The 17,770-nt window shown below is 44.3% G+C and overlaps 1 protein-coding gene across 1 annotated transcript in view; it reads left to right on the forward strand.

Annotated features, from left to right (window-relative positions):
• Positions 1 to 17,770, forward strand: part of LOC142577949 (uncharacterized) — a 65,998-nt gene that overhangs the window by 18,202 nt on the left and 30,026 nt on the right. Inside the window, exons 4-5 of the mRNA XM_075687386.1 lie at positions 6,005 to 6,094; positions 12,343 to 12,432. Of these exons, the coding sequence (XP_075543501.1) occupies positions 6,005 to 6,094; positions 12,343 to 12,432 (180 nt within the window). The remainder of the gene's footprint in view (positions 1 to 6,004; positions 6,095 to 12,342; positions 12,433 to 17,770) is intronic.

Below are 17,770 nucleotides of genomic sequence, written 5' to 3' on the forward strand. Positions count from 1 at the left end.
ATTCCCCTTGGCACAATCCTCACTAAGTAGACGCCAAGCGACGGCATGGCGCCTCTTACAAGGAGATACATATCCGAAGCTGGTGGCTTACCACAACTAGTCCCCGGACCTTTACACGGACAGACGTAGATTTTGTCAAGAAAGGGCAGACCTACAGCGTATAGTTTGGGCTTGTCCTCGAAAGCTTACACAGAATAAAACACACAAGACCAGAGAGTGGGAGATCGCGTTGCTCAGCTGTGCACCGGGAGACCAACTGAAGGCAATCCAGCAGGCCAAAGATGCCGCCAGGGCCCAAGGGCTCCCGGCTGTCATCTAAGTAGAGAGGCCTAAGTCTCAAATCTGCTGTCCTAAACTAAATTTTATCACTCCTCCTCATCTGCAGGGGCACGGTGACATTAAATTATGGGAACGAAATATTTGTTACCCCGGCTAAATCTGCTCTTGTTCTTGTTGTTGATGATTTCTATAAGAATTGCGAAATTTGAACTGAGCAGTCACATTTCTTGCGTCACCCAGACAAGCACAATGTCAACTTGTCAAATCACCTCTACGCATGCGCAATGCCCTCCGGCTTCTCCGCTAGCGGCCTTGTCTCGGCATACCAACTGTCGTCATCGTTACAGGCTGCGCGGTGCGTGTTTGGACAGTGGTTCCGGGTTCTCCGGTTTTTTATTTCGCCAACCGATAGTGAAAGCAAAGCAGTTATCATTGACTATGCCTCCGCCTCGTTTTTAGACCAAACGGCGCACGCAGCAACCGTGTCACATCAAGAAAGTGCTTTGCGCCGATCCTCTGTCTTGCATGCTTAACATACGAGCGGAAATTAAAATTTGCAGCTGGATATCTCGAAACACGGGCATGCTAGAATTCTGCTATGCGAAAGTGTGTAGAATCACGATTGCTTCTAACTTTTAAACTATGGCGTTTAACGTGCCAAAACCACTTTCTGATTATGAGGCACGCCGTAGTGGAGGACTCCGGAAATTTCGACTACCTGGGGTTCTTTAACGTGCACCTAAATCTAAGTACACGAGTGTTTTCGCATTTCGCCCTCATCGATATGCGGCCGCCGCGGCCGGGATTCGAACCTGCGACCTCGTGCTCAGCAGCCCAACACCATAGCCACTGAGCAACCATGGCGGGTGCTTCTAACTTTTCAATACAAACATGTCCCCTTGCTACCATCACTAACGTGTTAATTATTCAATTCTAGTTAATTGGCGCGAAGACAGCGATACTTATAGAATTCTGTGTCCCCCTGCCTATATAACTTATACGAATATGCGAACTTCCCCTACCTGCCGGCGCCTAACATTAAGAAAACCGTAAAACATAATTTTGACCACCCTGTATATTACGCAGGATGTAACCCCAAGGGGTTGCCTACATCGCCTTGTACTCTATACGAGTTGTAAGTGTTACACTCATAGTGGGCGTCAACAATTGTGTCCTAACCAATGTACCATCGGCTTCTCCTTTTTCTTTTTGGGTTGGTTCTCTGACATGTTTGTTATTGCGCAGTTCGCCAGGCACTACCGGCCAGCAATACATCTGTCAGGTTTAAAATGAAAAAATTTTTTTGTCTTTTCTCCTCACCATTGTGGGTGCGGATTGGCCAGGACCAATCAATTTTGCCAGGACCGCACCCGTTTGGCCAGGACCGCAAACGATTGGCCAGGACCGCATATAGTGCGTGCTGGGACGATTTTGCACAATCTACCGCACCGTATATAGTGCGAAATGCGACGGACCAGGAGGGCAGGTAACACATGTATGGTTGAACGTGCGCTCCAACACAAACACACCGTCATCATCAACCCATAGTTGTCTTTTCATTGTCTTTATGTCATTTCCACAATTCCTTTGCTCGGCCACTTTGTCGTTGTAATCATGCAGTTCTCGTCATGCTAGTGGGTATTTGCTCTCAAAATTCAATCGTCATTATGCCGTCGTCATTCTTTCGCTGCAATATTATGGTCGACATTGTGACATTGTCAAGCGTTCATTGTCAAGCGTTCACAGTCATACTGTAATCGTCACGCCACGTAGTCATTAGATCAGTTACATGCCGTCGTCGTCGTTGCAGCTTTGTCATCCATTGTCGTCATTCTAGCGTCGTCGCCTCACTGTCGTCATGTCGTCACCATGATTGTACCATCGCCATCTTAAGTCGTCGTGCCATAGTCGTCAGCGGCCATCTGCATGCCATGTTCGTCATACTATAGTCACCATGCCCTCACTATCAAACCAGCGTTTTCATTTCAGTGTCATCGTTCTCTCGTCGTCGCAAATTCGTCGTCCTTCTCTTGTCGTCCTTCCATCGTCGCCTTCCTTGTAATCCACCTGCGAGAGTACTGGAACTTTTTGTTGAGCGAGGCTTTTCTTGCAAATCGTTGCTTAGCAATAACAGCGTTCTCCCTTTGCTCTCGTCATCAAAACGGAAGATAGCGCTACCTGCGAGAACTGTAGAATCGAGGAAACTATTCTACAGGCTCTTAGCCCATGTCCCCGATACAGCGCGCACAGAGAGTCATTCGCTACAGCACTGGCCTGTCTCGACGACCGGCGAATTTCAGAGCAGACAGCCCTGGAACTCCGGCCTACAAAGTCCTCCCATCAGAAGTCGGCGAAGGCACTCTTAAAGTTTTCTTTTTTTGTTCCAATGACCTAATAGAGAAAATACTGTTCTCACGAACGTTCCCCACCTCCTCTATTTTGTCGTGCCTTTGCTTTATATTTCCTCTTGTCTTCTTGTCTTTCATTTACACATGCCCTAGTGCCGCGTGGCAAGCAAGAATGTCTTCCAGTTGACCTCACTGCATTTGGCACCCTAATATTCTCTCTCGTTATTTCTTCACAAACGCCAGGTAAAGCTTCGCGTCAATCTATTGCAGCAGGAGGTATATTTGGCGCATTATTTTTTTTCTACTTGCGGCGTTTATACGTCCCAGTGGCAGCGGTGCATCGCTTACTTCATAAAATATGGGGTTTTACATACCCAAAATCAAGGTCTGATTATAAGGCCCGCCGTAGTGTGGGACACCGGCATAATTTGGGCCGCCTGGGTTTTCTTAAGGTGCACCTAAATCTAAGTACATGGGTATTTTCGCATTTCGTCCCCATCGAAATGCGACAGCTATGGTCGCGATTCGACCTAGTGACCTCGTGTTAAGCGGTCGAACACCATAGCTGCTAGGACACCGCGGCGGGAGGGGTCTAGCGTTTATTGTATTCTACTTTTGCACGCTGGCTAAGTGAGTATACTCCTCAATGAAGGCCTGAAAAGAAATCATATTATTTTAAAGAAAACTTGTTTATTTTATACAATGATAGCAGTTATACTTGCTGACAACTTTCTGCGGCTATGAAGGGAGAGCTACGAGGGAAGAGCTTCGGCACATGTCTTACTGCTCCAAGCAGTCCGGCAGCATTGACAGTGCTTTTGGTTGCTCAGAACACACGCTGAATCGACGCAGCTTTCACGTGCGACGCTTCCGCGTTTTCCAAGACGCTAAATAGAAAAGTTGCAAAAAAAAGTAAACACTTAGACTCAGTGGTGTGTCCTGTGTTATTTAACTGTTGCTAATAAGGCCCTGATGTTTTCTCTACCCCAGCCTAACCTAACGTGGAATAAAACGCGGGACTCTCTTCATAACCGCTCTCACTTGTACGCGTTTTGCCTGCATAGATATCTCTTTATAGCTACAGAAAGTTGTCCGCGAGTATATGGCCGTATGATAGCCCGTTCGTGCTTAGTGCTTACTTCCATGGTTTATGCTTCGCTAAATTATTCAGGAGACATACACTTTAGACGATAATTACAACTGTTTTTCACAGACCTGAGATGTAGTTACTAAAATACAGATATCACAGAAAAAATAAGAAAGTGTTCATTGCATTCTTCCAAGACTAACCAAAACAGCTCAAAATTGGAGCGCAACCAGCGGGTGAGATCAACCTGACAGCCACGCTACTAGCGAGAAGAGTAGAAGTTATGAGCCTAAATTTAAGAGATAAAACGGGAATACATAGAAAACTCGAAACGTGATATTCTAGTTTAGGTTAACAAAAAGCAATGGCTGCATAGGGCACACAGCTAGAAGTCCATCAGGGGGAGATTGTTTCCAAATAAAGGGGAACGCTGATTACGACATAGGAACGCTGAAAATTGCAGTTGATTTGGTGGTGTGATCACGTAATTGCGTAGGATGACGCAGCATTCCTACCGTAGTGGATATAAAATAGGCGGCTAATGCCGACCATGGACCCCAAGCTGAAAATATTTCTGAATTCTTTCATATCTAGAACGCTAAGCCGAATATCATTTTCAAACCAGAACATACAATGCTTAAGCATAACATTTAGCGTGACTCACTGACAGAATGAAATTAAATGGCAGTGCCGGCTTAAACTAAGTCATGCCACGAATGATTTTCGCGCTTCCCTCACTAGAAGATACTTACAGCACTAGGGTGCAATGGGAAGTTTTCGGTTGCCTAAAGCGATTGCGCAACCGTAGCCGGCCTCGCAACACTGGTACCCAATTCCTAAGGCGGTTGCTAAAATCTGAAATAAAAAGCTGATCCCCTCATATTATCCCGTTGTCGTGACGGCAAAGATTTACACTTTGGCAGAACGTCGAGTCACAGAGCTAGCTCTTTACTACGCGAACCTGTGCCCACAAAAAGAAGTTACACTTGGGCATAATGACAGCGACAGACCCGAAGGTCGTTAGTCCATATCTTATCGGCGGATCAAACGTGTGCGCAACTCACGCATGATTTAGTCGAAAGTTCTAACTTAATCGCATTGTGCCCACGTAGCTTCCATAAAGTACAAACCTATTCGCGCCATGCAGGCGGTCTATTAATGAATGTTCTGCGACAACACGGGCAAATTATACAATCAACGCTAGCATCCGAAAAATTTACAATGGATGCAAGGCCCACCTTTCCTCAAACGGTAAGTTTAACTTGTTAGCTGGTGAGCAGCGGTCCACGGAGAAATGATAAACAAATGATAAGCAATGTGCGTGTGTCAATATAGAGAGAATAGGTGCATTCATAGATCGCTAATGATATCATCGCGTTCATACCAGTTCATAATCTGAAATCAAGGGTCATAGCTATCGAGTGCACATAGATTTATTGCTGGTCTAGGCTGCCCAACTGAAGAGGTGAGGAGCGAAAAACTGGACGTATCCTTTACTCGCATTTCGCTTTTTTATTAGAGAATGGAACCCTTGGCACAACAGTAAATGGTAAATTCAATGCCACCGAAATCAAGTAGGAATGCCGTTGCCGGTCCTTGCGTCACTTTAATTCTTTGTTTATGGTAACTTTGTTTTACTGAATAACGTCCAATAAAATTCTCGCCCCACATTACAACTGTGACAGCGGGTGCAAATATTGTTTGCAACTCAGTTGTACTCCGTTAGCTTTCATATGCTTGCCATAATTTTTAAGAAACGTTTGAAAACATTGTTTTTTAAAAATAAAAACATGGTATGATCACAGTACATAGTTAATAGAGTAAAAATCTATGACTTGGAAGTTAAGATAGATCATTTTTCATGTTACCGTCATTGAGAGCAGTACTTAAAATGTGCCTGAGCTAGAAAACAATCTGATGTAAAGTTTGAAATACGATCGTGCTGTCTTTAGCGTGTCGCTTTTAAATTTCTATTTCAAGGTCCAATCGATCCCCATTCTCTGATCCTACGCAACCATCTAAATGTCGAGAGATGACAGTCGCTTGAGCAGAACTGCTTCAAGTAAACATTGTATTTAGCACGTACACAAGCGCTTGCTACATCATTTCTAATTATGCACAGCTCCTAATGTTACTGCTAATTGAGCTCTAATTTACGCCTAATGTAGCTGACGTACCTAATGTACGCACCTGTTTTGATGTATCAGGGATCGTATAGCATCTAATTCTTTTCCTGTCGTTGCAAAAATGATCGCTTTCGGACATCTATGCATTTCATGACACCCACCAGGTGGATCCGCTGACAATATTACGCGTCAAGCAAAACCTGCCAACGTTTCGACTTCAACACACTCGGCGCCAGCCATCTTAGCCCAACAAGGTAAGTAAGTTCCTGATGACTCCATGTCTAGCTACTCTGTTGTTCTGAAGGACGGCTCAGAAATAATTTTGACTAATCACGATTATTTCAAGCGCAACCACAGAGCCGTACACAAGCGTTGTTTTTTTTATTTTTTTACTCCGTCTCCTTATTAACATGCCAGACGCGTATGGAAATCAAAGATGCCAAATTCCTCTAAGAAGCTGTATGCCGCAGTCATACAGTCACTACCGCCGGTGCACATAAGTGCATTCTTGCTTGTGCCTGCGACATTCTTGTTTCAATAACACTGTTGGTTTGTTTTAACCACGCTGCCCTACTTGTAAGTCTGGAGAAAACCTAGAAATCACATGTACAGCGGCTTTTTTTTTACTTCGCATCGTAAGCGTGCAGGTTACATATCCCTGTACAATTAATGTTCAGTCTTCGAGGCCCTGTTCGACAAACACAGTGCATTACAGGAGCTGCTCCGTACACGACAGTGGTAGAACAAATGAAAACTTTTTTCCTTTGCCATGTTACCGCCATCTCTAGACCTTTATCCCTGTATGTACGTGATCGATACATTCACTACAAGAGCACATAAGTGACGGACCCCGTCTGCGACATACATCGTTCATTTAGGTGCAAAATGTCTTATCACTTGAAGCCTCGTTTGAAGGATATGAAAGAAACAGAAAGGTGTAAGAGGTCATCGTTACTAGTGGGAGCTGAATAAGTTCGTGATGTACTTCAGTTTATAAGAAGACGCTGATTAGTACAAATATTAAATGTTCGGAATGGTTTCTGAAACCGCCAAACGAATCAAACTTGTGGTGCGGCGTCATCTTCTGCAGATACTGTAAATTGTGGTTTGCTATTACGCAAGTTATGCAGTACGCATGGTGCGCCGCATTTAGTGCCGTGGTCTTTACCACAGCCCGGCCCACTATGGCCCGTAAGCAACCATATTATTTTTGCTATAGCAGTTTCCGTGATGTGAGCAACCCCCCTGATGCCTTTCCAAAATGAAACGTCATTGCAGTTTATGGAGGCAAGATCTGCGATATTTTTGAGGCATTTGTCTCCCCCCTCCGCGCACACACGCACGCAAACACACGCACACACGAGCGCACACACACACGGACACACACGCACACACACGCACACACACGCACACACACGCACACACAGAGAACTCACCTTGGGCGACGACTATCTGTATAAAAGAGAGAAATAAACGAAATGTGTTACTGTGCATCACAATATTGACTTCATTAGACGCTTGAATGTAATACAGCATTTCTTTACGAAAAGTCATAAAGTTGTAAAGTTCACGCCTTGTTTCATTTGCGCCAAAAAGCGATTGCTCTTAATAAAGAATGCTTTTCGCTCAGAAGATTGTAGCAATTGCCACCGGATTCAATGTTCCGCACACAAAGGGTAATTTAAAGCAACAGCAACTGCAACAATTGAAAGCAACACGCAACTTTTTTGCTCTGTAGCAGGGGACCCTGCATGTTACATTGAATTCTGCAGCGGCGACTTTTCGATGAGCCCAAAATGAAGAAACATGTCTCACACAGTTTTGGATCCTCATTAAAATCATGCAGTGATGCAACGCAGGATGCAACGCCAAGAGGTTGCCTACTTTGCATTGTACTCTATCCGAGTTTTAAGTGTTAAACTCATAGTGGGCGTCAACGATTGTGTCGTAACCCTTGTACCATCGGCTTCTTTCCTTTTTCTTTTTTGTGTTGGTTCTCTGACATGTTTGTTATTGCGGAGTTCGCCCGGCACTACGGGCCAGCAATAGTTCTGCCAGTTTTAAAATGAAACATTTTTTTGTTATTTCTCCTCACCATTGCGGGTGCGGATTGGCCAGCACCAATATATTTGGCCAGGACAGTATCCGTTTGGCCAGGACCGCAAACGATTGGCCAGGACCGCATATAGTGCGTGCTGGGACGATTTTGCATGATCAACTGCACCGTATATAGTGCGAAATGTGGCGGACCAGGAAGGCAGGTAACACATGTATGGTTGAACGTGCGCTCCAACACAAGCACGCCGTCATCATCAACCCATGGTTGTCTTTCCATTGCGTTTATGTCATTTCCGCAATTTTTTTGCTATGTCGCTTTCTCGTTGTAATCATGCAGTTGTCGTCATGCTAGTGGGTATTTGCTCTGAAAATTCAATCGTCATTATGCCGTCGTCATTCTTTCGTTGCAATATTATGGTGGACAGTGTGAAATTGTCGCACATACATCGTCAAGCGTTCACAGTTGTACTGTTACCGTCACGCCACGTAGTCATTTCATCAGCTACATGCCGTCGTCGTCATTCCAGCTTTGTCATCCCTTTGCCGTTATTCTAGCGTCGTCGCCTCATTGTCGTCATGTCGTCACCATGATTGTATCATCGCCATCCTAAGTAGTCATGCCGACGTCGTCAGCGGCCATCTTCATACCGTCTTCGTCATCCTATTGTCACCATGCCCTCACCATCAAACCAGCGTTTTCATTTCATTGTCTTCATTCTCTCGTCTTCCCAATTTCGTCGTCCTTCCCTTGTCGTCCTTCCATCGTCTTTATCCTTGTAAATCACCCGATTGAGCACTGGAACTCTTTGTTGAGCGAGGCTTTTCTTGCAAATGGCTGCTTAACAATAACAGCGCTCTTCCTTTGCTCTCCTCATCAAAACGGAAGATAGCGCTACCTGCGAGAACTGTAGAATCGAGGAAACTATTCTACAGGCTCTTAGCCCATGTCCCTGATACAGCGCGCACAGAGAGTCATTCGCTACAGCACTGGCCTGTCTCGACGACCGGCGAATTTCAGAGCAGACAGCCCTGGAACTCCGGCCTACAAAGTCCTCACATCAGAAGTCGGCGAAGGCACTCTTAAAGTTTTCTTTTTTTGTTCCAATGACCTAATAGAGAAAATACTGTTCTCACGAACGTTCCCCACCTCCTCTATTTTGTCGTGCCTTTGCTTTATATTTCCTCTTGTCTTCTTGTCTTTCATTTACACATGCCCTAGTGCCGCGTGGCAAGCAAGAATGTCTTCCAGTTGACCTCACTGCATTTGGCACCCTAATATTCTCTCTCGTTATTTCTTCACAAACGCCAGGTAAAGCTTCGCGTCAATCTATTGCAGCAGGAGGTATATTTGGCGCATTATTTTTTTTTCTTCTTGCGGCGTTTATACGTCCCAGTGGCAGCGGTGCATCGTTTACTTCATAAAATATGGGCTTTTACATACGCAAAATCAAGGTCTGATTATAAGGCCCGCCGTAGTGTGGGACACCGGAATAATTTGGGCCGCCTGGGTTTTCTTAAGGTGCACCTAAATCTAAGTACATGGGTATTTTCGAATTTCGTCCCCATCGAAATGCGACAGCCATGGTCGCGATTCGACCTAGTGACCTCGTGTTAAGCGGTCGAACACCATAGCTGCTAGGACACCGCGGTGGGAGGGGTCTAGCGTTTATTGTATTCTACTTTTGCACGCTGGCTAAGTGAGTATACTCCTCAATGAAGGCCTGAAAAGAAATCATATTATTTTAAAGAAAACTTGTTTATTTTATACAATGATAGCAGTTATACTTGCTGACAACTTTCTGCGGCTATGAAGGGAGAGCTACGAGGGAAGAGCTTCGGCACATGTCTTACTGCTCCAAGCAGTCCGGCAGCATTGACAGTGCTTTTGGTTGCTCAGAACACACGCTGAATCGACGCATCTTTCACGTGCGACGCTTCCGCGTTTTCCAAGACGCTAAATAGAAAAGTTGCAAAAAAAAGTAAACACTTAGACTCAGTGGTGTGTCCTGTGTTATTTAACTGTTGCTAATAAGGCCCTGATGTTTTCTCTTCCCCAGCCTAACCTAACGTGGAATAAAACGCGGGACTCTCTTCATAACCGCTCTCACTTGTACGCGCTTTGCCTGCATAGATATCTCTTTATAGCTACAGAAAGTTGTCCGCGAGTATATGGCCGTATGATAGCCCGTTCGTGCTTAGTGCTTACTTCCATGGTTTATGCTTAGCTAAATTATTCAGGAGACATACACTTTAGACGATAATTACAACTGTTTTTCACAGACCTGAGATGTAGTTACTAAAATACAGATGTCACAGAAAAAATAAGAAAGTGTTCATTGCATTCTTCCAAGACTAACCAAAACAGCTCAAAATTGGAGCGCAACCAGCGGGTGAGATCAACCTGACAGCCACGCTACTAGCGAGAAGAGTAGAAGTTATGAGCCTAAATTTAAGAGATAAAACGGGAATACATAGAAAAGTCGAAACGTGATATTCTAGTTTAGATTAACAAAAAGCAATGGCTGCATAGGGCACACAGCTTGAAGTCCATCAGGGGGAGATTGTTCCCAAATAAAGGGGAACGCTGATTACGACATAGGAACGCTGAAAATTGCAGTTGATTTGGTGGTGTGATCACGTAATTGCGTAGGATGACGCAGCATTCCTACCGTAGTGGATATAAAATAGGCGGCTAATGCCGACCATGGACCCCAAGCTGAAAATATTTCTGAATTCTTTCATATCTAGAACGCTAAGCCGAATATCATTTTCAAACCAGAACATACAATGCTTAAGCATAACATTTAGCGTGACTCACTGACAGAATGAAATTAAATGGCAGTGCCGGCTTAAAATAAGTCATGCCACGAATGATTTTCGCGCTTCCCTCACTAGAAGATACTTACAGCACTAGGGTGCAATGGGAAGTTTTCGGTTGCCTAAAGCGATTGCGCAACCGTAGCCGGCCTCGCAACACTGGTACCCAATTCCTAAGGCGGTTGCTAAAATCTGAAATAAAAAGCTGATCCCCTCATATTATCCCGTTGTCGTGACGGCAAAGATTTACACTTTGGCAGAACGTCGAGTCACAGAGCTAGCTCTTTACTACGCGAACCTGTGCCCACAAAAAGAAGTTACACTTGGGCATAACGACAGCGACAGACCCGAAGGTCGTTAGTCCATATCTTATCGGCGGATCAAACGTGTGCGCAACTCACGCATGATTTAGTCGAAAGTTCTAACTTAATCGCATTGTGCCCACGTTGCTTCCATAAAGTACAACCCTATTCGCGCCATGCAGGCGGTCTATTAATGAATGTTCTAAGACAACACGGGCAAATTATACAATCAACGCTAGCATCCGAAAAATTTACAATGGATGCAAGGCCCACCTTTCCACAAACGGTAAGTTTAACTTGTTAGCTGGTGAGCAGCGGTCCACGGAGAAATGATAAACAAATGATAAGCAATGTGCGTGTGTCAATATAGAGAGAATAGGTGCATTCATAGATCGCTAATGATATCATCGCGTTCATACCAGTTCATAATCTGAAATCAAGGGGCATAGCTATCGAGTGCACATAGATTTATTGCTGGTCTAGGCTGCCCAACTGAAGAGGTGAGCAGCGAAAAACTGGACGTATCCTTTACTCGCATTTCGCTTTTTTATTAGAGAATGGAACCCTTGGCACAACAGTAAATGGTAAATTCAATGCCACCGAAATCAAGTAGGAATGCCGTTGCCGGTCCTTGCGTCACTTTAATTCTTTGTTTATGGTAACTTTGTTTTACTGAATAACGTCCAAGAAAATTCTCGCCCCACATTACAACTGTGACAGCGGGTGCAAATATTGTTTGCAACTCAGTTGTACTCCGTTAGCTTTCATGTGCTTGCCATAATCTTTAAGAAACGTTTGAAAACATTGTTTTTTAAAAATAAAAACATGGTATGATCACAGTACATAGTTAATAGAGTAAAAATCTATGACTTGGAAGTTAAGATAGATCATTTTTCATGTTACCGTCATTGAGAGCAGTACTTAAAATGTGCCTGAGCTAGAAAACAATCTGATGTAAAGTTTGAAATACGATCGTGCTGTCTTTAGCGTGTCGCTTTTAAATTTCTATTTCAAGGTCCAATCGATCCCCATTCTCTGATCCTACGCAACCATCTAAATTTCGAGAGATGACAGTCGCTTGAGCAGAACTGCTTCAAGTAATAATTGTATTTAGCACGTACACAAGCGCTTGCTACATCATTTCTAATTATGCACAGCTCCTAATTTTACTGCTAATTGAGCTCTAATTTACGCCTAATGTAGCTGACGTACCTAATGTACGAACCTGTTTTGATGTATCAGGGATCGTATAGCATCTAATTCTTTTCCTGTCATTGCAAAAATGATCGCTTTCGGACATCTATGCATTTCATGACACCCACCAGGTGGATCCGCTGACAATATTACGCGTCAAGCAAAACCTGCCAACGTTTCGACTTCAACACACTCGGCGCCAGCCATCTTAGCCCAACAAGGTAAGTAAGCTCCAGATGACTCCATGTCTAGCTACTCTGTTGTTCTGAAGGACGGCTCAGAAATAATTTTGACTAATCACGATTATTTCAAGCGCAACCACAGAGCCGTACACAAGCGTTGTTTTTTTTTTATTTTTTTATTCCGTCTCCATATTAACATGCCAGACGCGTATGGAAATGAAAGATGCCAAATTCCACTAAGAAGCTGTATGCCGCAGTCATACAGTAACTACCGCCGGTGCACATAAGTGCATTCTTGCTTGTGCCTGTGACATTCTTGTTTCAATAACACTGTTGGTTTGTTTTAACCACGCTGCCCTACTTGTAAGTTTGGAGAAAACCTAGAAATCACATGTACAGCAGCTTTTTTTTTACTTCGCATCGTAAGCGTGCAGGTTACATATCCCTGTACAATTAATGTTCAGTCTTCGAGGCCCTGTTCGACAAACTCAGTGCATTACAGGAGCTGCTCCGTACACGACAGTGGTAGAACAAATGAAAACTTTTTTCCTTTGCCATGTTACCGCCATCTCTAGACCTTTATCCCTGTATGTACGTGATCGATACATTCACTACAAGAGCACATAAGTGACGGACCCCGTCTGCAACATACATCGTTCATTTAGGTGCAAAATGTCTTATCACTTGAAGCCTCGTTTGAAGGATATGAAAGAAACAGAAAGGTGTAAGAGGTCATCGTTACTAGTGGGAGCTGAATAAGTTGGTGATGTACTTCAGTTTATAAGAAGACGCTGATTAGTACAAATATAAATGTTCGGAATGGTTTCTGAAACCGCCAAACGAATCAAACTTGTGGTGCGGCGCCATCTTCTGCAGATACTGTAAATTGTGGTTTGCTATTACGAAAGTTATGCAGTACGCATGGTGCGCCGCATTTAGTGCCGTGGTCTTTACCACAGCCCGGCCCACTATGGCCCGTAAGCAACCATATTATTTTTGCTATAGCAGTTTCCGTGATGTGAGCAACCCTCCTGATGCCTTTCCAAAATGAAACGTCATTGCAGTTTATGGAGGCAAGATCTGCGATATTTTTGAGGCATTTGTCTCCCCCCTCCGCGCACGCACGCACGCACGCACGCACACACGCACGCAAACACACGCACACACGCGCGCACACACACACGCACACACACGCACACACAGAGAACTCACCTTGGGCGACGACTATCTGTATAAAAGAGAGAAATAAACGAAATGTGTTACTGTGCATCACAATATTGACTTCATTAGACGCTTGAATGTAATACAGCATTTCTTTACGAAAAGTCATAAAGTTGTAAAGTTCACGCCTTGTTTCATTTGCACCAAAAAGCGATTGCTGTTAATAAAGAATGCTTTTCGCTCAGAAGATTGTAGCAATTGCCACCGGATTCAATGTTCCGCACACAAAGGGGTAATTTAAAGCAACAGCAACTGCAACAATTGAAAGCAACACGCAACTTTTTTGCTCTGTAGCAGGGGACCCTGCATGTTACATTGAATTCTGCAGCGGCGACTTTTCGATGAGCCCAAAATGAAGAAACATGTCTCACACAGTTTTGGATCCTCATTAAAATCATGCAGTGATGCAACGCAGGATGCAACGCCAAGAGGTTGCCTACTTTGCGTTGTACTCTATCCGAGTTTTAAATGTTAAACTCATAGTGGGCGTCAACGATTGTGTCGTAACCCTTGTACCATCGGCTTCTTTCCTTTTTCTTTTTTGTGTTGGTTATCTGACATGTTTGTTATTGCGGAGTTCGTCTGGCACTACGGGCCAGCAATAGTTCTGCCAGTTTTAAAATGAAACATTTTTTTGTTATTTCTCCTCACCATTGCGGGTGCGGATTGGCCAGCACCAATATATTTGGCCAGGACAGTATCCGTTTGGCCAGGACCGCAAACGATTGGCCAGGACCGCATATAGTGCGTGCTGGGACGATTTTGCATGATCTACTGCACCGTATATAGTGCGAAATGTGGCGGACCAGGAAGGTAGGTAACACATGTATGGTTGAACGTGCGCTCCAACACAAGCACGCCGTCATCATCAACCCATGGTTGTCTTTCCATTGCGTTTATGTCATTTCCGCAATTTTTTTGCTATGTCGCTTTCTCGTTGTAATCATGCAGTTGTCGTCATGCTAGTGGGTATTTGCTCTGAAAATTCAATCGTCATTATGCCGTCGTCATTCTTTCGTTGCAATATTATGGTGGACAGTGTGAAATTGTCGCACATACATCGTCAAGCGTTCACAGTTGTACTGTTACCGTCCCGCCACGTAGTCATTTCATCAGCTACATGCCGTCGTCGTCATTCCAGCTTTGTCATCCCTTTGCCGTCATTCTAGCGTCGTCGCCTCATTGTCGTCATGTCGTCACCATGATTGTATCATCGCCATCCTAAGTAGTCATGCCGACGTCGTCAGCGGCCATCTTCATACCGTCTTCGTCATCCTATTGTCACCATGCCCTCACCATCAAACCAGCGTTTTCATTTCATTGTCTTCATTCTCTCGTCTTCCCAAATTCGTCGTCCTTCCCTTGTCGTCCTTCCATCGTCTTTATCCTTGTAAATCACCCGATTGAGCACTGGAACTCTTTGTTGAGCGAGGCTTTTCTTGCAAATGGCTGCTTAACAATAACAGCGTTCTTCCTTTGCTCTCCTCATCAAAACGGAAGATAGCGCTACCTGCGAGAACTGTAGAATCGAGGAAACTATTCTACAGGCTCTTAGCCCATGTCCCTGATACAGCGCGCACAGAGAGTCATTCGCTACAGCACTGGCCTGTCTCGACGACCGGCGAATTTCAGAGCAGACAGCCCTGGAACTCCGGCCTACAATGTCCTCACATCAGAAGTCGGCGAAGGCACTCTTAAAGTTTTCTTTTTTTGTTCCAATGACCTAATAGAGAAAATACTGTTCTCACGAACGTTCCCCACCTCCTCTATTTTGTCGTGCCTTTGCTTTATATTTCCTCTTGTCTTCTTGTCTTTCATTTACACATGCCCTAGTGCCGCGTGGCAAGCAAGAATGTCTTCCAGTTGACCTCACTGCATTTGGCACCGTAATATTCTCTCTCGTTATTTCTTCACAAACGCCAGGTAAAGCTTCGCGTCAATCTATTGCAGCAGGAGGTATATTTGGCGCATTATTTTTTTTTCTTCTTGCGGCGTTTATACGTCCCAGTGGCAGCGGTGCATCGTTTACTTCATAAAATATGGGCTTTTACATACCCAAAATCAAGGTCTGATTATAAGGCCCGCCGTAGTGTGGGACACCGGAATAATTTGGGCCGCCTGGGTTTTCTTAAGGTGCACCTAAATCTAAGTACATGGGTATTTTCGCATTTCGTCCCCATCGAAATGCGACAGGCATGGTCGCGATTCGACCTAGTGACCTCGTGTTAAGCGGTCGAACACCATAGCTGCTAGGACACCGCGGTGGGAGGGGTCTAGCGTTTATTGTATTCTACTTTTGCACGCTGGCTAAGTGAGTATACTCCTCAATGAAGGCCTGAAAAGAAATCATATTATTTTAAAGGAAACTTGTTTATTTTATACAATGATAGCAGTTATACTTGCTGACAACTTTCTGCGGCTATGAAGGGAGAGCTACGAGGGAAGAGCTTCGGCACATGTCTTACTGCTCCAAGCAGTCCGGCAGCATTGACAGTGCTTTTGGTTGCTCAGAACACACGCTGAATCGACGCATCTTTCACGTGCGACGCTTCCGCGTTTTCCAAGACGCTAAATAGAAAAGTTGCAAAAAAAAGTAAACACTTAGACTCAGTGGTGTGTCCTGTGTTATTTAATTGTTGCTAATAAGGCCCTGATGTTTTCTCTTCCCCAGCCTAACCTAACGTGGAATAAAACGCGGGACTCTCTTCATAACCGCTCTCACTTGTACGCGCTTTGCCTGCATAGATATCTCTTTATAGCTACAGAAAGTTGTCCGCGAGTATATGGCCGTATGATAGCCCGTTCGTGCTTAGTGCTTACTTCCATGGTTTATGCTTCGCTAAATTATTCAGGAGACATACACTTTAGACGATAATTACCACTGTTTTTCACAGACCTGAGATGTAGTTACTAAAATACAGATATCACAGAAAAAATAAGAAAGTGTTCATTGCATTCTTCCAAGACTAACCAAAACAGCTCAAAATTGGAGCGCAACCAGCGGGTGAGATCAACCTGACAGCCACGCTACTAGCGAGAAGAGTAGAAGTTATGAGCCTAAATTTAAGAGATAAAACGGGAATACATAGAAAAGTCGAAACGTGATATTCTAGTTTAGATTAACAAAAAGCAATGGCTGCATAGGGCACACAGCTAGAAGTCCATCAGGGGGAGATTGTTTCCAAATAAAGGCGAACGCTGATTACGACATAGGAACGCTGAAAATTGCAGTTGATTTGGTGGTGTGATCACGTAATTGCGTAGGATGACGCAGCATTCCTACCGTTGTGGATATAAAATAGGCGGCTAATGCCGACCATGGACCGCAAGCTGAAAATATTTCTGAATTCTTTCATATCTAGAACGCTAAGCCGAATATCATTTTCAAACCAGAACATACAATGCTTAAGCATAACATTTAGCGTGACTCACTGACAGAATGAAATTAAATGGCAGTGCCGGCTTAAAATAAGTCATGCCACGAATGATTTTCGCGCTTCCCTCACTAGAAGATACTTACAGCACTAGGGTGCAATGGGAAGTTTTCGGTTGCCTAAAGCGATTGCAGAACCGTAGCCGGCCTCGCAACACTGGTACCCAATTCCTAAGGCGGTTGCTAAAATCTGAAATAAAAAGCTGATCCCCTCATATTATCCCGTTGTCGTGACGGCAAAGATTTACACTTTGGCAGAACGTCGAGTCACAGAGCTAGCTCTTTACTACGCGAACCTGTGCCCACAAAAAGAAGTTACACTTGGGCATAACGACAGCGACAGACCCGAAGGTCGTTAGTCCATATCTTATCGGCGGATCAAACGTGTGCGCAACTCACGCATGATTTAGTCGAAAGTTCTAACTTAATCGCATTGTGCCCACGTAACTTCCATAAAGTACAACCCTATTCGCGCCATGCAGGCGGTCTATTAATGAATGTTCTGCGACAACACGGGAAAATTATACAATCAACGCTAGCATCCGAAAAATTTACAATGGATGCAAGGCCCACCTTTCCTCAAACGGTAAGTTTAACTTGTTAGCTGGTGAGCAGCGGTCCACGGAGAAATGATAAACAAATGATAAGCAATGTGCGTGTGTCAATATAGAGAGAATAGGTGCATTCATAGATCGCTAATGATATCATCGCGTTCATACCAGT

The sequence above is a fragment of the Dermacentor variabilis genome, chromosome 4 (genome assembly GCF_050947875.1).
Source record: "Dermacentor variabilis isolate Ectoservices chromosome 4, ASM5094787v1, whole genome shotgun sequence".
Classification (NCBI taxonomy): Eukaryota; Metazoa; Arthropoda; class Arachnida; order Ixodida; family Ixodidae; genus Dermacentor; species Dermacentor variabilis.